The following is a 23,364-nucleotide window of genomic DNA, read 5'->3' on the forward strand; positions in this document are numbered from 1 at the left end:
TGCATAAAGCAGCGGGGACAATGTGGAATTTATAATAAACCTATAAAGGCTTATTAGAAATATCACGTTGGTCTTGCTCTACAAAAGTCAGTGCCTAAAGTTAAGAGCAGCAACTTTAAAGGAAAACGTACCCAATGAGCACACCGCTATTTTCTGGACTTGCATTGAAAAATTACAAAATTATTTAGAACTGCAATTAGTTATTTTCATTATCAATTATTCTGCTGGTTGTTTTCACAATAAATCAATTCTGCGTTCTGTCCATAAACTGTTGAAACATAGTAGAACATTGTAGTTTCCCTGAAGACATGGCTTCATATTCAGATTTCTGTCTTTGTCCGTTCAAAAAACAAAGGTAATGCAGTTTGCTTACATAGACGACAAAGAAAAGCACAAATCATCACGGTTTAGAAGCTGGAAGCAGGAAATTTGTCGCAATTTTTGCTTGAAAAATAGCTCAGAACTATTAACAGATTATCAAAATAGCTGCTGATTAATTTCCTGTCAATTGACTGATCATTTCAGCTCTAAAATTATCGCTTTCTAGAAAAAGATATTCTGCTTTCTTTCAATTATGCCCCAAATCCTACAGTCAACAGGTCAGCAGGAACTATTTTCTTGAATGAAAACAGAAGATGAAATCAGGTTTAACTCATTGGACCATTAAACTTGTCCGTCCCACACCCAACGCTGTCGAGTCTGCTTCAGTTGTATAAACTGCACTCACGCAAATACTCATTCTGCCTACAATTCCCACAGTGCACCGCGTGTGCTTATTTTCATTATTTTCTCCATTAATCAAATGGTCTGTTTACTGTTATTGCCAACTAAGAAAAGCAGAAAATATTCACATTTGAAAAGATGAAACAAGCAATTTTTTGCTATTTTTGCTTAAGATTAATCAATAATCAGAACAGCTGCTGATTAATTTATGCCGATTGACTAATCAATTAACTGACTCTGTTTTCATTAGAAACTATTATCTATTAGAAAGATAAAATGACATCTGGATGAAATGACCATTTGAAGTTTTTTAACATCCTTGACTGCTGTGTCCGTGACTGCTCATTCTTCCAGTTCCCACAATGCACCATGTCTGCAGTGTTTTTGGGAGGAGAGAAAACCATTTTTACATTAACACCACACCTGAGACTCCACACTGAAAGGTTCACTCTTAACTTTGCTTTGAAACAGAAGTTGACTAAACACTTTAATGAAAACTGGGCAAACTCCACCTGCAGAGGAAGATCATGTGATGTGACTGAAAGGTCCAGAACAGCTACACATGGAACTTGTGGTAAGACTGTTTTGTCAACTGCTTTTTCCAAGGCCAATAATAAATTATCAAACTCAACTTTTGAGCTAACATGGACATGAAACAATCTTAAATTGCTCAATAAAATTGGACATTTGAACATCCCTGAACTCCCTGACAAACTTCTCCCGAAGAAGCTCATGTGATATGACCGAAAGCCCCGGATCGGACACTAAACGAGCCTCGCGTCGAGCTTGTTTTGTGAAACACCTGCGATGTTCTGTCATGTGCACGTGAGGGTGGGGGTGCAGCTCACTTCGTCCAAAAACGCCTTTTTTGGTCACATAGCATCTTTAATACCACCATTATAATAATTAGGATATCAAAAGTATCGAGTATACATACATCATTTGCATTGCGGTACACAAATCTGAGCTGATTTATGTTTTTAATATCTTTCATTCGTTGTTCTCATGATCAACTTTTATTGTCTCGACATTGTGCTGATACAGTGAATCGTCCTGAAGAACTTGACGCTATTTCAGGAAGGAGAACATTTAATTGGACATGTATTGTTAAGTAATATAAAAAGTTTTCGATATTTCCAAATGTAACTTGAATCCTATAGTCTACTACTTTCCAATACCAATAGTCAAGAATCTTGATATAAGCCAAACTAGAGTCCATGTCACCAAAATCAAAGTAGTTCCGGTAGGTTTCTCCACCTACAGTGGTCTTGATATTCTGTAGTTTTTCTTCTCTTTTTTGCAGTAAAGTTCTTGAAGCTGTGGGAACAGTCTCTTGAAGCCATGCCTGTTTTTGTAACAGTCCCAGTAAATGGATTCTCAGGAGTCTGAAGATGTGTGTGTGTGCATGTGTTTATGTGTGTGTATTGGTTGAGGAAAGCGAGGGTGGAAATGGTGAAAACGCCTCGCTCCCTCTCTCCTCCACCACCTCCACGGTCTCAGTCCGTGCTGCCTGTCAGACGCTGGTGATGGAGGCCAGGCAGTTCGATGACTTCTGGAGTTTCTCAGGCTGTGTGGTGGGGGGCTCTGGGATGGCGCGAAAGCTGAACGGCAGTCCGATACTACTGGTGCCGATGTGGCCGGGGCTCAGCGCCGGGTTCTGCCGCCTATTGCTTTCCACGATGCTGGATGTGTTGGATGCAAGGCTTTCACGCGTCCTGCGCAAGAGACGACAGGAAGTCAAGTCAAAATACACGGTGGATTAAAACGCCCGAGCTGGAGTCTGCGCTCTGTTCCCAAAAGTTGCAGCGGCGTTTAAAACGTCAACAGAACCAGAATGTGAAACACTGAAACTCCATATTTAACTGAAAGTAGCACAAAAACAGCATATCAAATGTTGAAACAGAGAAACTTCATTGTCTTTTGAAATTTACTCCTCATTTAAAATTTGATGCAGAAACACGTTTCAAAAAAGTTTGGACAGAAGCAACAAAAGACTGAAAGAGCTGTGAAGAGCTAAAAGAAAACACCTGGTGGAACATCTCACAGGTAATCAGGTTAACTGGCAACAGGTGAGTAACATGACTGGGTATAAAAAGAGCCTCCCAGAGAGGCTCAGTCTTTCTGAGGATGGGGAGGGGTTCACCACTCTGTGACACACTGCGCTGCCAATTAGTGCAACAATTTAAGAACAATGTTTCCCAACATGAAACTGCAGAGAATTTGTCTACAGCACAAAATGTCATTAAAAGATTGAGAGAATCTGAAGAAATCTCTGCACGCAGGGGACAAGGCTGCAAACCGATACTGTGTGGCTGTGATTTTCAGGCCCTCAGACGGCTCTGCATTGAAAACAGACCTGATTCTGTAGTGGACTTGCTGCGGGTGCTCAGTAACACTTCCAGAAACCGTCATCAGTTCATCGCTGCAGCCGCAAATACAATCTGAAACCCTACCATGCAAAGAGGAAACCGAATATAAACCAGATCCAGAAACGCCGCCGCCGTCTCTGGTCCCGAGCTCATTGAAGATGGACTGAGACGAAGTGGGAAACTGAAAGTGTGGCTCCATTAATGCTGAAGCAGATAATCAGGTTTTGGAGCAACATGCGGCTAAGTAGACGACGTCTTTTACAGGGAAGGCCTCGCTTATTTCAGCAGGACAGCGTCAAACCACATTCTGCACGTTTTCCAGCATCTGTAGTGAAAGATGCTAAAGCTGCTAAGCTGACCTGCCTGCAGTCCAGACTTGTCCCCCTCTTTCAACATTACAGCAAACATGAACCTGTCCAAACTTTTCTGAAACGTGTTGCTGGCATCAAATTCTAAATGAAGATTCATTTTCAAAAAACAATTAAATCCCTGTTTCAAAATTTCTTATGTTTTCTTTGTGCTATTTTCAATTAAATGTGGAGTTTCAGTGTTTTGCAAATGATCCCATTCTGTTTCTATTTGCATTTTACACAATGTCCAAACTTGTTTGGAAACAGGGTTGCAGACTTCAGCTCCACAAAAAGTACAGTTGAAACTGCTTTAAAGTTGCAGACTGGGAGAAAAAGCTGATAAATTGTAGTTAATGAGATTAATAAAAAGAGCAAATTCCCTCCAGGACGGAGAAAAGGTTCCTTCATTAAAGAAAAAGTTCAGCCTAGTTCTTTTTTTATGTCATTCATCCTGAAAAAGACATAAAAAATACAGAAAAAAGCAACTGTAAAATAGAACCTTTAACCAGTTTAAGTCGACAGTTAATGAAATCATATTAATATAATAGATTATAAATATGTGGCTCATGTTCTATAGTGTGTGTTACATACACACAATCCCTAATCCTACATTATTTATTCCTCATGTATTTAAGACCAATACTTCTGTCTAAATCAGGCATGTCAAACTCATTCCATAAAGGGCCGTGTGGCTGCAGGTTTCCCTTCCAACCAAGGAGGAGCACACCTGGCTGGAATCAATTAATCAGCTGATCTCAGTCTTCAGCTGATAACTAAGTGATCCCTTGATGTTGATTGGTTGGCCTGGTGTGCTCCTCCTTGGTTGGAACAAAAACCTGCAGCCACACGGCCCTTTATGGAATGAGTTTGACATGCCTGGTCTAAATAGTACAATGACTACATACATAGTGTTTGCATTAAAGGGACATTCCGTGAAGCTCAGCCTGTGAAAACAGTTGAAGTCATCAGCTTTATCTTATTTTTCATTTCTTCTCCGAATGAGACTTCACACATTTGACAGAAAGCTTGTGTTAGCAAGAGAGTTTGAGAGTCGAGGGTTTGAAACGTGTAGCAGGTCTACCGTCAGACTGAGTTGCATCATGGGAAGCGTTTTTGGAGCTTCACCCCACACTGGACAATAAAAGTGAGGGTATCTCGTCCTCTGCTGCTTTGTTTTATTATTCATGGAGGTGCAATATTAAAGTGGTGGAATCGCCCTTGTAGCTGTCCGCTAAACTGTGTTTAGATGATTCACAAGTGATTCACTGATATTAAACTGCTGCACTGTGCTCATGTTTCACTCAGGGAGGAGGATTAGCCTGCTAGCTAGCGCACTGGTTTGTCTGATAAAGAGATGTTTGCAGCCTTTATCTGAAGTTGAAACTATTCATCTCACGTTAATGCTTTCCATCCTTTTGTTATTTGTTTTTTTTAAACATACATATCATGTGTTTATTAATTAGGTTCCCGTTAGCACCATTACTGTCTGCTTCGTCTGAAGCTGAAACAAAGAAACACTCATTTATTTTTATATATAATCTGTTTCTATTACAGTCACTTTCAAAGGGTCGTCTGCCTTTTGTTGCCATCAGGATGAAGGAAATACAACAATGACACTGCAGTGTCACGGCTGTGTGAATCTCCACGCTGCCTAAAATACCATTCCAGTTATTCATACACAAACCGACAGAACATTGTAATAAAAGAGGTAAGAATCTGTGCACAATATTTATTAAACTGAAGTGTGTGTGAGCTAACCCCGAAGTTGCCCAGATCAGTCTACTGATCGTTATCATCCAATATTCAGTAAAATATGCTTTCTGGTCGCCGATGGCGGGCATGGGGGGTATCAGCGACTACCCACCTTTCCCACGAGTGTTATTATAAGTTTTGAGGTACTCTGTAGATACTCTGTTTTGCTAACACCTCACTTTAACTGCACTCCCACTCCTGCAGAGGAGGAATTGTGTATTTCAGTTGTCTCAGAATTACTGTAGGCTTCTTGTTCATTGTTCCTTTGAGTTCTTTGCGTGGCTCTGCTAAATGACTAAATAAAAGCATGTTGTGAACAGAATAAGAAACCAGCAAGATTGACTTTTTGTGGTTCTTCATACTGTGCAGTCACACAGCATTTCTAGCCTAGCTTATGCTGCCACCTGGTGGAGATCCCAGTCCACTACAAAGCTGTCAAACTGACCTGACTGTTTTACCAGCTGCTGTAACAAAAACAAACAAATTGAAATTGGCTGTTTGTTTGCCGACGCAGCCTAAAGGTGATCGACAATCTGTATCCACTGCAAAAAAACATCTGTGTAGTTATGAGAGGAATCCACTCTGAAATGTTACTCGACTGTTCTTATAGCAGGAAACTGGTCCTTCTGATAGTTAAACTAATATTTTATCTGGTTAAATAGCACCACTGACACACTATTTCACTAAGAGCTGCTTCTAAAACAGTAAAAATAGTATGGATATGTACTCTGTCTCCACTTTATTAGGTACACATATGCAGTCTAATGCGATCAAACCTCAATAATAATCATTTCATTTAATTCATTTCAACATTTCTGAGGATGCCACCCAAAAGTTCATGAGCTTGTTAGAGGTAGAGGTTATGGCAGGGCAGGATTGAATTACACTGTGCAGGTGTACCTAATAAAGTGGCCACTGAGTGTAGGCACAAAGTCAAGACCTGAATTTGACTGTGAATGCATGAATGTGGGTGCCTTTCTATCTATCAACCTGCTACAGTTTACATTCATGACAGTGCATGATAACAATAATAATAGTAATAATAGGTGATCACATGACCAAAGTGCCACACTTAGGTCATGTGACTGACAACTGAGCAAACTCCGTTCGCTGAGGACAACTGAGATGCAACTCGAGGCTCCAAAAGAGCTAGTAAGTTGACCTTTAGTTAGGTTTTTATTCTAATTTTGAGGGACTTTTATTTTATATAGATTATATTCTGTAAATACTGCCATAAATACATCAATATCTGGTTTTACAGCGATGCAGCTGTTAGGAGATATTTTACATCCCACTGTGTTGTACTTGAGTTTGCCTCCCACATTTGATAACACACATGCACAGTTCATTTAAGCACATACCTGGGGGAGTTGAATCCACTGTCCACCGTGACGCTGCTGCTGTCCATGCTGTCCAAACGGGCAGAGTGGGCCGACTTCTGGCTGCTGCTGTTCTCCGTCTCCTTGGGGCTGAGTAAGGTCAGATTGGTCTCCAGTTTCCGCTGCAGATCATGGTCCTTCTCCCGCTCCAGTAACCACTGCATGGTTCCCTCCCCGCCACCACCACTGCCTCCACCGTTACCACCCCCTTCCCCATGGTCTTTGTTGTCCTCTGCCTTCGCCAACTCTTTGTGCGAGTCCTCCTCTGCCTCTTCCTCTTCCTCGTCATCTGATACATTATAATAGTCAAAGGAGGCGGAGGGGACTGTTGGCTCTAAGCAGCCCTGTAAAACTGCAGGTGACGCTGAGGAAGTGGCTGAATTGGAAGGCTGCTGGGGCTCAGGATTGTCAAGGGCCTCTGTTGATTTGGCATGTGAGGCTTTCCGCAATGTGCCGGACTTGGTGTAGCTGCTGTCCACGTAGCCTGTGGACAAGGCATTGTGTGGAGGTTTGAACAAAGTGTCCTTGCTGAAGATCTCTTTCCTCTTGATCACCATGCCGCCTCCTCCCCCTCCGGGATCTACGTTGTGTTGGTGCGGCGTCAAACGGGCATTTTGCACCGGCTCTGGCGTCTGGCTTGGCGTCAGTCGCACTGAGCCGTTCTGTCCCTTTGCTGCCGACAAGTCCTCTTTGTACTCCATTGTGTGAGGAGAGGTGAGGTGAGGCGTTTGGCGGTCAGCCGGAGAGCCCTTTCGGAGTCCCCCTGATGAGGTTAATGTGTCATATTCTGATTTTGCCTGAGGCGAAGGGGCAGTTAGGATTGTTTCATTTGACGTATTGCACTGGAAGTACTCATCTGTTGAGGGCTTAGGAGAAAGTCCCATTAGCTCATTGTACGTTGGCAAGCTGTCTCTGCTTTTGTTCCTCTCCATCGTACTCCGGATCCTTGACTCGTCCAAACTCCCTTTCCCCAAATCAGGCACATTAAAGTCCGAGTGGAACTTAGCAGCAGAGAACATGATCCTTGAGTAGTGGGAGGACTTCTGCGTGGCGCGCAGGGTGCCGTCATCAGTGTAGTAATGACTACGCTCCTCCAGACTGGGTTCAAAGTCTTCTGGCGCCCCCAGCGATGGGCCCTTGAGCGAGTTGTCCATGGACCGAGAGCGTTCCTTAGCTTGATCTGACCTCTCGTGGCGCGACTTCCTGTCCTGATTGTGACTGTGACTTCTTTGCACTCTGGACTGGCACGTCCCACGCGATGGCTCGGGGAAGGGCATCTCGGTCCGCCTCTTGGCAAGCTCCCCGGATACGTCCCACTCAGGGGTAACTGGGCAGTACGATTCAGTAATGTTGGGGTTGCTGTGGACCAGGTATGTTGCGCCTCCACTTCGCCTGCGTTCCAAGGTGTACATGGCCTCCCGAGGTGAGCGAACTAACGAGTGGCTAAAGAAGCGGTAATCCCTTTCCATGAACAAAAGGTCCCAGTTCGAACCCTCAGACGGGTCTCCCCTGGAAGTTCGGGGCTTGCTGTGTGAGCGGGACTTACCGTGTGGGGCCCTCCTGTGTCCCCTCCCTCTCCTGCTGCGTGCACTGTGCTGGGCCGAAGACCCCGCCTTGTTCTTCTGCGAACGCTCTTCCTCTAGCCTCTTCATCACAGCCGTGTGCCGTGCCACGTTCTCCACTGTTAAGTCGGGGTTGATTCGGCGGATTATCTCCATCTCCACCTCACGGGGAATGGGCGTGGTTGGCACGTCCTCGTCGCGAAGAGGCCACTCCTCTGGGGGGAACTGGGCTGAGAAGGTGGCCAGCTGCCTCATTTTGTCCTTCTTGAAACTCAGCCTGAAGAGCCTGAGACCGAACCTTTTGGATTGCTTCTCGCCACTTCCGCTGCCACCACCTCCTTCTTTCTTTTTGGTCAGAGTGTCAGTTTTATAAGGGAAAGAAGCGATGCTTTTGCTCTTATCAGCGGGATCTTGAGGCGGCGGTTGCTGGGCAGGAGGGGAAGTGGGAAGAGGGGGATACGGGTATGACGGCGGTTCTCCTCGGTGCTCCTTGGCTGACGTGCTTGGCGGAGGTTCCCCGCTGTGGTGTTCCTTGGGCGGCTTATTTTGATAAGAATCTCCCCTGTGCTCCTTTGGTGACTTAGTTTGGAGCGCAGAGGTGTGAAGTCTGGACGTGTCTTCGCGGTAGGAGTTGTATGAGTCACTGTGATTCTTGCGAGGCGGCCTCTCTCTCAGGCAGCCAGGTGTGGATGGTGTGACGTTGCCAGACTGAGGCGAAGTGCATTGCTGAGGTTGCTGCTGCTGCTGCTGTTGCTGCTGCTGCGACTGTTGCGGTTGGCGCTCCGGCAGCCGATCATCCAGGTGGTACCACTTGTTGTTGGTTCTGATGAGGGAGGGAGTGATAAAGTAGGTCTGGGGGGTGACAATGAAGTAGCCCTCTGGAGTTGGGTAGATCTTCCTCTCTCGCACCAGCATGTTCAGGGTATGTCGCAGAACCTCTGAGCTGGGTGTAGGCACACCTGCAGAAAACAGACAAAGTTTATAAATTTCACAAAAAAAATGTTATCTATATCAAAACTGTTAAAACACAGGACATTTTGAACATCTTGATGGAGCACGGGCACAACTTAGAGACCGAGAACTAATCAAAATAAACACATTAAAGGTCTTCAAAGATTTCTTTTGTTTGTCACAATGTGAGAACTGCTATAAGAAAATCATTGTGAGGTCTGAAAAAACAGACAAAATAACCTGAGCTTGTCACGGAGACATACAATAATGAGGACGACTTTAATATGAATAAAATGTGTTATTTGCATGATGCTTCAGTCACTAAGTGCAAGTTTACACATCAATTAAAATCTAAATGTGATATATCACATCAGTCAGATTAAACATGGGAAAAAGATAAGCAGTGAAATATGGGACTGGGTGACAGTGATGAGAGGTTTTTCTCCATTTTTTCAGAGCGTGATTGAACACAAAATTGTTAAAAATGTAACTAATAACTAATTATTGAGACATTCTACACTGAAGTGCTGTTTTTGAACCTTTTTCTCCATCAAATTAAAAACAAAGTCGAACGCAGTTGATAGTTTAACAGCCTGCGTATATTCTACATCTCCTCATTCCAGCATTTCCTTCAAGCTCTGTGACGTTCGTGTACTCTGGAATGACTAACCTGCTGTCATCAGGCTGTTAAATCTTCTTAAAACATTCTTTCATCCTTTTTTTGATTTATTGATCATTTATTACTGCTTTTATCATTTTGTGAAGCATTTTGTAACATTGTTAAGAAAAGTGCTATATGAACAGAGCACTATTACAATAGAGATATTGTTTAATATTTTAAGTATCTTTGGTATCATTATGATCTAACTTTAATGGAAACTAAACTGGTGTTGGTTTGAATCTTGCTCACAACGTGAATTTGCACTGTGGACAGACCCACTGGTGTGTACATCAGAGTTTTAACAGCTGTTTGCTGTTACGAAAATGATATTTTTATTATTAAACTCTAGAAAACGATGAAAATGACCTCATGCTTTTTTTTTTGCACGTCTTTTACAAATTCTAGGAGGTTTACATGACATGACTTAAATCAGGCCATACAAATCCACATGTGTTTTAAGGAATGTCCTTGATATAAGATTTAATCTGTATGTCAAAACGATGGTAGCTAATAAGCTAAACATTACTCCTGAGGATATTCAATCAGGATGCAAAACACCATCAATCACCTAAAGAGCTCACATTCTACAAATTACCAAATCACCATTAAAAATAGTCCATTTTGAACACGATTCATAACCTTTGTCTAGCACGGCCTTGTGTTGCCTGACATTACATCACCCCCGCGTTAGTTTCTTACACAGAAATGATGCAACATATAAGTTCAGCTACTTTCCACTCCGGCATTGTATAGAAGCAGAGATGGATTTGAAAGACATGCTAACAATTAATTTTGATTGACAACGTGGTTGCTTTAACTCATGTCTAGGCTTGTTTCACCAGCGTGAAGAGTAATCCTGGATTTAACTGTTCTACACATTTCACTAAAGAAGCTATGCTATTAAAATGTTAGACACATTCAGTCCAATAAACAACACTGTGAACTTTATGCAGGAGCGTAGCAACAATTTGGAGACGGTAAGAAATGAACAATATGTATGTACAGTGTGTCACTTGTGAAGAAAAATGAAAACAGTATATGAGTCAAAAATAGGAGCGGCGGAGACGTTCGGCTGTGTTTTAGCCAGTTTTTAAGGAGTAATTGTGAATTTAATATTCAAGGTTGTCAAAAAATAATGAAAAATGTTCACAATAGTTTCACAAATGTCTTATTTTGTCCAAATTCCAAAAGTATTCTGTTTATTATCACATATGATGGAAAAAAAGCAGCAAATCCTCACGTGAGCAGCTGGCAGCACTTTCATCTGACTATTAAACCGATTATTAAAACAGCTGCTGATTAATTTTCTGTTGTTTGACTAATTGCTGAAATAACTAATCGTTTCAGATATATTCCTGTTGAAACATTGTGACGTCGTGTTTTTTTTTTTAAAGATCATTACGGGATAAAATATCTCAGTTCTCAGTTAATCAATGAAATGTGCCCTGAGGTGAGATCAATAGATGTTTAAAGCCTACATAGATCATTACTTTGCTCTTTGAACCTAGCTTTTATGTCAGGTGTGTGTATAAAATGAAAGTGTGAAAATGGAAAATGTAGTGAGAGGATATTCATATCAGAAGACAACAAAGCAAGGTTTGACATGCAGAGACGTACGTAATCGCCATTTCTACCTCAGTATTTACAGTAACTGCAAATTTTCTAGCAAGATATGACAAATAATGTGTTCAAAAATCGTTTTCTGCATGCTGTAGTGCAGTCCCACTTTGAGAAGGAGGTCAGAGGAGCGTACCTGGGAAGCTGGCAGTGAGGTGCTCCACCAGAGCCTCCTGGTTGACAGGCTTGTGGGCAGAGTTCATAGCAGAGATGGCCAGGCACAAAATCTCCCCCAGCGGGATGAACTGTGACTGGCTGATAGGCGACATACTGATCGGAGACACGTCACCTGCAGGAGGAGGAGGAGGAGGAGGAGGAGGAGGGGGAGGAGGAGGAGGAGGCACAAGCACAACCGTGAGATCATGAATGAACAGCAGGCGCAGCGTGTGAAGCTATGATGTAATGGTCAAACAGCAGCAGTTTGCATGCTGGCTGGAACAGCTCCACCCCTCCTCTCTGTGCTTCTTCCAGCCTCTCGTTCCTCCTGTTTCTTGCAGGTTAGCAAAGCGAGGCAGCTGCTGCAGCGGCCCGAACCGTAGCGTCAGATCACCTGAGTCTTTGCGACCTCGTTATTCAATTCATCCAGCAACAAAAGAGGGGAGGCTTAGAGAACGTCAAAGCCAACAAATTAGATTTTTTAAATTACTTTTTTATCAAGCTTTCTTTTAAAGACTGCAAAAATAATGCAATTGTGTCACCTGGACACAGAACGTTCCCCAAAAAGGGAGGTTTAAATTAAAATGAACAACAACCAAACCACCTATCTATCTATCTATCTATCTATATATATATATATATGTGTGTATATACACATGCTAAACATACACTCATACATGTATCCATTTGCACACACACACACATATATATATACACATAGATGTGCATGCTCACCCACACACACCTCCACCTGCACATGCAACGCGTTTTCAATTTACCAAAATTATAACTGACTTTAGCGCCACATTCAGAGCTTACACACAGAAATTCTCTGCTGCCTTTGTTGAATTAAGCTGGCTTTGCTGTCAGCAGGAGTGAGTAGTGAGATCATCCTGCAACCAGACGGCCCGGCTTCGAGCCCCTCTGAGAGCAAACATCTGCCCTGCTGGAAGGTCGTAAAGCAGCACGCCGAATCCGTCGCTGCAGCATCTGCGCTGTGGCTGACCCCGTCCCCTGCCCTAAATCTGGTGATCGATTGAGAATCACGCGACGCGATGGAGAAGACGCAGCCCCAGAGCCTCCGTATTTCATTTGTAACCCTCACAGGAAGTCTCAGCAGATAACCAGCAGAATTAATGGGGCCTTACTGGGCGCTGTTTTAAAGTTTTGCCACCATCTGCTGTCCGCACTTCTTTTGGCTGAGCTGAGATCAGCGCAGGGCCCTGCCTCCTCACCACACTCAGCTGAATGGTCAGTTAAGCAACACGATGACGTTATCTCTGCTTAGTATCACAGCCCCTTAAGCTTTATGTGGCTTTACAAGGCTTTACGCATTTTTTTTCTTTTTTTTTAGTAAACATGAGAAAAGCTGCATCTACCAGTGAAGAACAAACAAACACAAACCACACTCCCCCTGCCCTGAGCTTTTGTAGTATTTTACTCTTTTTTGGAAAGGCATAAACAGAGCAAATCTCCGAGGGGTGAGGGAATGAGGTTGTAGTATTTAGGATGCACATCTTACAATGAAGCAAACCATGCACATATTTCTATTAAGAGAGGTTGAAAGGATTTGATTTTCATGAGTTTGTGACGTGAAATGTCCCAGAGGCCCTTTTGTAATCCCAGAAAACACAAAATACGAATCCGTCACAAAATTTGACGCAAAGGTGATGCAACTTGTGCATCCTTCGACAGCTATTCAGGAGAATCTGATACATCATGAAAGAGCAGAATTAACGAATGCACATTTTTCGTGCCGTTTGACCGTTTCTGTTTGAATGTGGGTCAGCGAACATGAAGGATGTGTGAAAATATGTGAGAAAGTTGCAGAGATTTGGACCCACTGAGATGCGATTTAGTGAATTTTGAAACAAGGCACAAGACGAGAGAAAGCTTTAGATTAAATAATTCAAAATGTTTCTTCCTTTCTGATTCCAATTAACCTCCTTTGATACAGTGGAGAAGAAATGAAAGGGGACGCTGTCAGCATTTCCTACTTGATAACATGAAAATATTGTCAACTTCGGCCTCTTTGAACCCCGAATTCAAACTGTCTTTGCTAACTCCGAGCAGCTCTGCGTAGAGCGAGGGTGGAGCCTCTGCCGGTGGGAGTGTCACACTCACCTGGTGCACGATAACTTGGCGGGGACGGAGAGAAATGAGGAGGAGGAGGGGGAGGAAGATGCTGCTTCTGCACACGGATGTCTTTCTCACTACGGGAGGGATTGTGCTCCAGCGGGCGTTCGGTGAGCTCCGAGCTGGGCCAGGCCCGCCGCAGATTGCTGCTGCGGTTCTTCTTCATCGTGACCCCTTTACCAGGTGGCCTTCACCCCCGGGGGCTTCTGGGATAAGGTGAAGGAGGGCAAGGGGGGTTGGGTGGTGGAATGGGGAGGAAGGGGAAGGAAGGAGGGAGGTGGGGAAGGGGGGGGGAGGGGGTGTGCAGGGGGAGGTCGACCAACCTCAGGCTCAGTGCCTCCCCCGCATCAGTAAGAACGTCCCGCTAGAGCGATCACACACCAGACATGGCAGGAACCAGTGTGCACCTTCACACACATACACACGTCTCATTTACATCCACGAGCAAGCTATAAACGACTGTGTTCGCACTGTGGGTGGTTGTCATCGGCTGCTGGGCTCTCCCAGGCTGATCTGGAGCGACGGCAGCGGCGGCGGCGGCGGCGGAGGTGCAGGTGATTGCGCGAGGCATCACCCTTTCATCGGCATCAGTCCCAGCCACCATTTGTAGCATCCCCATTTGCATGCGTAGGGAGGCACATTACGTAGCCGCTCTGATGTGGGAGGAGGGAGCAGGAGAGAGGTGGGGGGGCAGGGGTAGAGATGAGGGAAATGGGGCATTGGAAGCAAGGAGGACGGCGAGGAGAGATTTCAGTGGAGGTTTTGGGATCCGCTTGTTCCTTTTGAGTAGAAGGTAAAGGGGGAAGGAAGGGAGGGGATGGATGGATAGTCAAAGATTGAAAGCTTGAGAGGCCCAGTCCTCGACAATAGCTCAATTCACCACAGGAGTGCTCGGCCGATCCCCGGAAAACAAAAGAGCCCACTTAAAAAAAAACTGAAATAAAAGCTCCATTCACCCCAACGGGCAGTGAAACCTCAACAGTATGCCAAGCACCGGAGACGCCACGTTCACCTCCATCTTTATCCGATCAAGCACAAGACCCCATCGTCCTTTCGACAACAGCACACCAGGAGAGGGTGGGGAGAAAAAAATGGAGAGCATAGAAATAAATAAATAAATTCAAGAATAGATATCCACCGTTTCCCGCAATCCAACGGAAGAAGCTCCCGAGCCTATCGCCGTAGCATCCATTCATTAACGGGGGGGGATGCAAACTCCAGTCAACGGCAAATCTCTTTCAACGCTAATGCTGCAGCTGCTCCCAGCACCTCCAGGAAGGGTGTGTGAGTATGTGTGTGTGTGTGTGTGTGTGTGTGTGTGTGTGTGTGAGTGTGTGTGTGTGTGAGAGAGAGAAAGTGTGTATGCGCGCATCCGCCTGCTGCGCGCGATTCTGCGTGAGCATGCATGCGTCTGTGTCTGGGTGATTGAGGCTGAGGGGAGGGGAGGGGAGGATGCAAGAGAGAGAGAGGGAGAGAGGGAGGGAGAGAGAGAGAGATTGAGGACATACATAAGGCAGAGAGGAGAGCAAATATCAACAGCTCGAAACACACACACACACACACACACACACAAGAAAAAAATAAAAATATTCAGCCCTCAGATGATGTCCAGGGAATAGCTCAGGCTCTGAATCTTTGGCTGAATCTCCATCCTCACCCTACTTCCTCTCCCGTTCCCTCACCCTCTCTGCCTTACCAGCTCTGTATCTTGAGGGATGAGGGGCCCCTTAAGCCCCCAGCCTCCCTCTTTTTTTGCGCCTCACCTGACTGTGAGACCAAAGCTACAGGCTTGACGGGGCCACAGCTGAAGGGAATCATTTTAAAAAGGTGCTGATTTTTTTTTTTTTTTTGGTCTTCCTCATCGGCGCTTTCCACCGGTTGCTTCAGCAGCTACGCTGTCAACGAAGAAGAAAAACCCAAAGCATCACCTTAATCATGTCCGGAGTGGCAGCCCCCGCTAGCTGCAGACTCCTGCTGACTCACATGTGAGGAGTGTGAATGGACAGTTGGAGGGACAGAATAAGGAGCAAAGTGAGAGGGCAGGACGGGGCACGGGTGGAGGGGGGGAGGTGGGACAGTGTCACAACCAATCTGCTCCAGTTCACTGATACCAAAGAGAAAGAGGAGAGGGAGGGAAGGAGGGGTGAGGAGGAGGAGGAGGAGGAGGAGGAGAGGGAGAGCGACACCACGCCAGCCATTTTATTTCTCAGTAGTGCTGCAACAGCCTTTGTTGCCATGACGACGCAAGCCGATGATCTCATAGCTGTTACCTTCGAGTGCCGTTCCCTTAAAGGGGCAGTCATTCGAGAAAGAGGCCGACAGACAGCACACAGACGAGGACTGAGCGTCTGTCATACGTGCAGAAAACGCTCCCGCATCGCCGCTGACGTCCGTTTATCACATTAACTGGAAGGAAAAAAAAAACAAACAAACAAAAAAAACATCAGGATGTCCTGATAGTGGCGAGGAATTTCCTGCACATGTATCCACATCAACTGCGATCATTTCGATTCTTGCTCGATATCCCCTGGAAAATCCTGCTGGCGCCAAATGAGAGGCGATCGGAGTTGGAACGATTGGTCAATTAACCGATTGGTCTGATATTTGTCAGCTTTGATAGCTCATCAATGGTGCCGTTGTTTGCCATATATTTGGCATATATGACTGAATCTGAAACTGAATCTCTCTGCACTAAAGTGCACTACTATGAATTGACTGCTTGAGAAAATCATCTGAAAATAAATGAATGATGAAAATAATGCTTGGTTGAAACCCTGGGTGTGATCATGTTTTTATTATTAAAGCAGGCCTTCACAGGTTTACCAAAGCCAAATCTAAGGAAGTGAAATGTCTAAAATCAAGGCTTGTTTTTTGGGTCTGACATGATACATCTTCTCACCAGGCAGTTTTTCCTTGTTTCAAGCTGTTTTGTCCTTAACTATCTTGATAAGACAACTTCTTCCTGAGATGTTCTCACTGGTTCTGAGTCGCTTAATGCTTGAAACTTTAATTTCCAGAATTATAAAGCTGTTTGATGGACAGCAAAACATTTTCCTGTTCTGTTTAAGGATAATTTTGCTAATTTTGAATGAAAATTCCCCCATTTTACAGATTTTTTTCTTGTTTTTGATTTTTTGTTTGGTCCTAGAGCCCCTAAAAACTAAAAAACTAGTGAAAACGAATAACGACCTTTTAAAACAACCAAATGATTGTTAATACGACAAAAGTCTGTTTTTCTACAGAGTGGACAGCCACGCTCGCGGCTCCGTGAAGGCACAGCAAGACGGCACTTAGAGCTAAATGCTAACATGCTCACAATGATGATGCTAGCATGTTGATGTATAAGTATAATGTTTACCGTGTTCACTATTGGTGTGCAAGCATGTTACCATGAGCTAATTAGCAGTAAACACAAAGTGCAGCTGGGTTGGTTGGTTCAGAGGATAATCAGTTATAATTCATTCTGAGGGGAAGATGAATGTCTGTATCAAACAGTTTTCCTTACATTTCACTCTGAGCCACTAATGTCTGATGCTGCATTGTGTTTAGATGAACAAATCAACAGTTTGATAGTTCTATCCTGCAGAAGTCCTGAGCTGTTGGACAGTAAAGCACTTGTGAGCTTCCTTGCAAACAGGCCATTCTTGCCAGTGTTCTGCCCTCCGGTGGAACGTTCATGACAACACATGTCCTTTCTCAGTGAGCTCTCCAAGCCTGCCGCTGAATAAAGAGACAAAAGAAACAGCCTACATGACGCATCCTGATCTGACATGAAGATATACCGCAACAAATCTGTCTGCTGCGTTTAACATTTCCCCCCATTCTCTGCTGAGAGCCTCCCTTTCCTGCCAGTGGAGACCTGGGCTGCAGCAGGGGGTGCAGTGCAACATGTTTTCCTGAACAAACGCTCCACTTTTCCTTCCTTAGGAGCACACACTCCTCCCAGCCCATTGTTTATAGCCTGCTAACGGATACAAAGTCCCTGAGTTAATCAGATTGAATTGTCAGTTTAAAAAAAAAAAAAAAAAAACGCTTTGTTTCCACATAGCTGAAAATCCACAACTTTTGTCTAAATGTATTAATCCAGCTACTTTTTGGCTCGCAGCCCTCATCAAACACTCTCAGCCAGTTTGGGGGATAATCTGCATTACATAAACTTGTAGCACTTATATGAGTAAAGGCACTATATGTAAAAAATCTGATATCAAAACGCCTTTCTTGTGCTGCCTGTCACTTATCTTTTAAATGCAGATTTTCACGTTCCTGCTTTCCTGCAGCTTTAATGTCTGAGTAAACACGTATCACAGGGGTATGTAGGTAAAGTGTGTTGCATTCATAGTTCATGAACAGCCTAGTTTGTGTGAACTTTGTTTGAACTTGTCTCGCAAACTAAAGTCTTGACACTTCTGATGAGAAAATCAATACTGCGGTGGTTTCCATCTGCTTACTGTTATCATTGCTGCAGGACATTCTCCATAAGAATTAACAACAAGACAATTACGGATTTTGGGTGAACTTAAAAGGGGGAAAAAATCTGTCAAACCTACCCGAGTGATTCATAAAACAATGCTTTGCATGCTAGAGCTGTTTCAGGTGATCGCAAAGAGGGAAAAGTGTTAAAATTTAACTCCGGGTTGAAATCACATGGGTTTACTATTAAACTAAAGATTGATTATGTCGCCCAGTAATGTGGTGACAACCCCCTGCACTGTTACATGCATTGTATAACCTTCCAGTTATTATGGTATATATCCTAGATTATATATCCTAGATTATGGGTTTGGTAGTGGAAAATCTATATTGCACAAACAATATATCAGCATCTAATCTGCATCTGGACCAACAGCATATAAGCTCTGTTGGTTTTGGCATTATAGAGCCTGGTGAGTTATTAGCTATAAGACAAACATTCCTCAGCTTATCGGTGTTTGCTTCGGTAGTGAGAGAGCAGCTACGTCACTCCGTCTGAGAGACAGACACAAAAAATCACAATCTGTGTTAAGATTTACCTTTGGACTATGACAGACCTGAACCTCTTGAAGCTTTTCAATTCAATACAATCAGCGTCTATCAGCTCAATGTGGACGTCTGATTACACGAAGTGTTTGAGCACTCAGTGAAAAGCAGTCTGGTCAGCGCTGCTCCTTAGCAGCAGGTGCCACAGGTGGAGTTGTTGTGCTGAGTTGTTTGCTTCGAGTTAAAAGCCTATCTGTAAAATGTGCAGATACTGTAACACCAGAGCGCACTGCAAGGTTTCCCCGGAAGGGAAGTGTCGCCGAACAGCAGCCTGTTTGCACCGAGATGCCGCTGGTGAGAGCGACACGTGTGAATAAAATCAATGAAGCTGAAACAAAGAGCTAAAATGACGGAGCTGCACAGTCAGGCGATGATTATACGGGTTTGTTACAACGAGAGACACCTTTCACTTTTCACATGCTCATTAAATGCAATGTTTTTATAAAAATATCTATTAGAGCAGCTTTAAATTATTTGCATGCAGGTACTGTTTCACCTATATAAACAAACAACACTGACATCTCACATGCTTCTGGCCCTCTGATGAATTTAAGTCCAAAATTCACGCTCCTTTTAGCTCTACTTTTGGTCTCCACCATCACCTGAGATAAATATCTGCCTCTTTAGCTGCTAAATTCTTCACTATGTTCATCACTGCTGGTCACTAGCTTGGTACGCCAGCCGTTTGCTGCTGGCTAGGTAGCGTACGGTGGGTTTATGAGTGCTCTCTCACCGAAAACAGCTGAAAATGAGGCTGATGAAAGAGGCGAGTGTGAACAAAAATGGTACAAGTCTGAGGCGTAAAACCAAAACTATAAAAGGTGGTGCCTGTCTGTATATTTGCCCTTACCAGCAACACCTTTCGCATTACGCAAACTCATTGTTTATATGAAAATATTGATTAGTGCAGGTTCAAATACACTATACCTATACTATAATATCAAGAAAACACTGCTGGAAACGCGGATAATCTTACTTTAATCTGTGGAACTGATGCTCTAAACTGAACCTCTATTGTGAAACAGACATAAATAAGGTGATCTATGACATGCTGCACGCCTCTCTCATTTTCACACACACACACACACGTTCAGATAAGGGAAGGTTGTGAGGGCAGTGTGATGAGTGCAGCGGTTAGACTTGCTGACAATGCCTGCAGTTGTACAAACCTGTCCCAGCACATACATGAGTTACAGCCTTGTCAGAAGAAGATGAGTATGAGTGTGGGAATGTTCAGCTGGAGTCAAACTGGGCCCAAGTCCTTCTACCTGAATGAGTGAGTCTACATGATACGAAGCAGCTGAGGTTAGAAGGTGAGATGCTGCCTGAACTCCTCTCATCAGACCTGCTTTGATGGGTTTCGTGCAACCTGTCCGCTGAACTGCTGCCTCGACTCACAGAGGGAGCAGAAAACTATTCAAACTCACAATTTTAAAAAAAGGTAATAGGTTGAGTGTCAATCAGCAGCATTTTCCAGCTGTTAAAGAGGTGTGGAAATCAGCATGAAGCAACCAGCAGAGTTCTGAGGAGCCACAAACTGCAGGGAAATCTGTCAGACAGGTATTCAGACGATCAAAGGCAGCAGTCTGACAACAACACAGCCAACGGCAAACGGCGAGAAAGTGCACGGGCAAAGAGAAGCAGCTGAAAGTGACCAGCAGCGGTGTGACGCGCAAAATGACTTCAGGTCTACTGGTCCAACGTCTCGAGTCAGTTGAACCGGTGGAGAAACAGTCTCGAGTCTTGTCAGACCAAATCTAAATCTCGGCTAGATTCAGGCTTCTTGTAGGCCGTGTTTTTACACGTTCTGGAAACCACCCTGATGAAGACCCTGCACGGCATACAGAAGAGTCTTCCACTTAGTCACCAAAACTCAACACAAGTCTCGAGTCCTTGAGGACACGTCACAAGACTCTGGCAGGCCCTTCAGGTCTCTGCACTGCAAGAAGCTAAATCTAAGTGAGATGAAGTGTCTTAAAGAAACAGACAAGATGTATCTTCATACCAGGCACTTTTTATGTTTTTTATGTTAGATCACTTGTTTCAAGCTTTTTAATAAGACACTACAACTTCTGACTGAGATGTTATTACTGGTTCTGAGCTTCAGACTAGAATTTCCTTAATTATAAAGCTGTTTGATCGAAACTGACAAGTACAAACCTGCTTTGTTGAAGTCTGAATTTCTTTGAATCCAGATATATATACTTGTTTTCAGTCTTGCTGCACTATGCCGCACTAATCTCGCTGTTCTGTTGGCAGGTAATTTTGTTTCTTTTGAGCAGGATTGTGCCCATTTTACTCATTTTTCCCCTTGACATGTCATACAAACATTTCCCTCAAATACTTCATCAAGCTTTTGTGTTTAGAGGGACCTCAGTACGAGCGACAACTCATTCATCACAAACACAGTCAAATCATTCCCTGTGTGTGTTACTACAATATCAGTAGAAGTTAGTGTTAGTGTTGGAGTTCCTTCCACACATGCAGCTGTGCAACGCCTCCCTGATGCAGCGGCATTTATTTTTCTTATAATAATACACAAAAATCTGAGACTTGGATGTTTTTGCGATCAAGTCTCAAGTCAGCTCAAGTCTTCAGGGTGAGTGAGTGAAGTGTGAGCAGTCACGGTCAAGTCCAAGTTTCAAGCTTAAAGCTCTGGACAGACAAACACACTACAAGAGGAAATGCATGGAAGTGCACATGGCCCACAGGAGTTTAAAGTTTAAATGATTTAATTCATGTCATCCAGTCGAATCACTCTGACAGACTGTGGTTGGAGGCCAAGATTTGCCAGTTTTAATTGGCTGATATTGCCCCTGCACGTTAAAGCTGCTGTCAACACTCTTGTAAACGTTAGTGTTTACTGCTCTCCTGTGCTACTTTCTCTGAGTGGCTCTTCTTCATAACTGCAGGATGAGTCTGCTCTGATGAGCCCGTCTGTGGGCCACGCTGTGAGCCCTGCAGAGCTTCTGTGCAACCTCGCATTCACAGTGTCACGGCATGGTTACGCGCGCATGCACCCCAACTCTTTCTGCCACACAAACCCACCTATGCACTTGATGTCAAAGCCCTGTGGAGGCTTTAGGGTCCGTCTGGTCCACCCGTTCCTGAGGACTTGAAGATGAACTTCTTTGCCCTGGATCAGCAGCACGCGCTCGTCGATCCAGCCGAGGAAGAAGATCTCGGACAGAGCGTGCGTCAGCGCCTTGTTCCAGAAATGCTGCATGTTGACGGATTTGAAATTAGCGAACACCTCGTAGCCGGTGTGATGCTGTAACTTCAGCGAGAGCGCGGCCGGTGATGGAGGATAGTCCTCTTGATCGTCTGCGCAAAGCTGCGACAGCACCAGAGCCAGAGAGTGCGGAGCCACCTGCAGGAGCTTCTCCATTCCCGCGTCTGGCACAGGTAACTTCACTCCACATGGAAATCAAAGAAAACTACTGTTTGATTCACTGCGCGACATTGTTGAGACCTCATTTCTTTCCAAAAACTGCCTGATAATCTGAACTGGTTGAGGCATGTTGAAGAAATGGAGTACAGGGTAAAAGAAAAGAGCGCTGATCCAGAGTCTGCAGCACGACGTTAGGAATAAAGGTGCTCCATGTAAAATCAGGGAAATAAGCAACCTGACACGGCGCACACTGCAGCCAACTAACCCAACTGTCAGAGAGTATTAGGGCCTATTTTCAGCGACAAAAGAGGCGAGGACTTGTGCTGCGTTCAGGTGCTTCTCGTAAACTTCTGCTTTACACTCTGTGGACCACCAAAAGCAGCATTTTCGTTGTTAGAAACTGGCCCAGCAACACGCAAATATGACGAGAAAAAGAGAAACGTCTGCAGGGTTCATCAGAATATCAACTTTAACTTTATTGTCCCCAAAGGAAAGGTTGTCCCTGGTCCAGCCGTCATCTTCCCATCCAGTCATCCAGAAGTTAAGGCAAGAGCACCATCACCACCCACCAATATCATATGAAGACTAACCATCAGCCACATCCTGAGATTATTGTTGGTGCATAATATATAGCATTTATTGAAAGATGTTAATAATGATTTTATCCACCTCATTTAAATGTATGGAGGGGGCGAGCATATTATCGTCTGCAACTCAATGCACCAGCCGCCACCCCAACCAAAGGTTTAGATTCTAGTATTTATTACAGGACAGCTGTTCTGAACTGTATTATAATGTACCAAAGGGGTAGCTTAAGTATTTACTGGTTATACTGTATATTGGTGGAAGTCAAGGGACATAAAGGTGTCTAAATACAGATAATTAGCTCATTTGCACCTCCAACTGGAACAACTCACATATTATTAACTCATATCAATGTGCAGTTTACAGATCAACCCCACATTAATGGACACTTGATTGCAGAGCTGCAATGATTCGCTGATCAGTCCATCAACAGAAAAATACCCAGCATCTGTTTTAATCGTCAATTATCTAATCCTTGATAAAAGTAATTTTGACATTTTTTATTAAAATGCCAAATGTGGCAATTTGCTGTTTTTCTCGGTCTTACATGGTATTACATGTAATACTTTGGTATTTTTAACTGCTGGTCAGACCTCTACCACCACCAATGTTAAGAATATCGAAGTGCATGCATGCGTGTATACTCAGGTGGTTGTATTCAGTTGCAATTTGTTAAATCAACATCTCATTTAGATCATTATATCATTGGTGCATGC

At 44.0% G+C, this 23,364-nt stretch overlaps 1 protein-coding gene across 1 annotated transcript; it reads right to left on the reverse strand.

The window, feature by feature from the left end:
• Positions 1–1,686: 1,686 nt before the first annotated feature.
• stox2a (storkhead box 2a) lies at positions 1,687–22,197 on the reverse strand. The gene is made up of 4 exons (XM_041933664.1): positions 21,721–22,197; positions 11,501–11,653; positions 6,556–9,094; positions 1,687–2,438 (listed from the first exon to the last, which is right to left on the reverse strand). Exons 1-4 carry the CDS (start codon positions 22,058–22,060, stop codon positions 2,237–2,239), a joined length of 3,234 nt encoding a protein of 1,077 aa, XP_041789598.1. The 5' UTR covers positions 22,061–22,197; the 3' UTR covers positions 1,687–2,236.
• Positions 22,198–23,364: the final 1,167 nt, after the last annotated feature.

Source organism: Chelmon rostratus, chromosome 3 (assembly GCF_017976325.1).
Source record: "Chelmon rostratus isolate fCheRos1 chromosome 3, fCheRos1.pri, whole genome shotgun sequence".
In the NCBI taxonomy this organism is placed as follows: domain Eukaryota; kingdom Metazoa; phylum Chordata; class Actinopteri; order Chaetodontiformes; family Chaetodontidae; genus Chelmon; species Chelmon rostratus.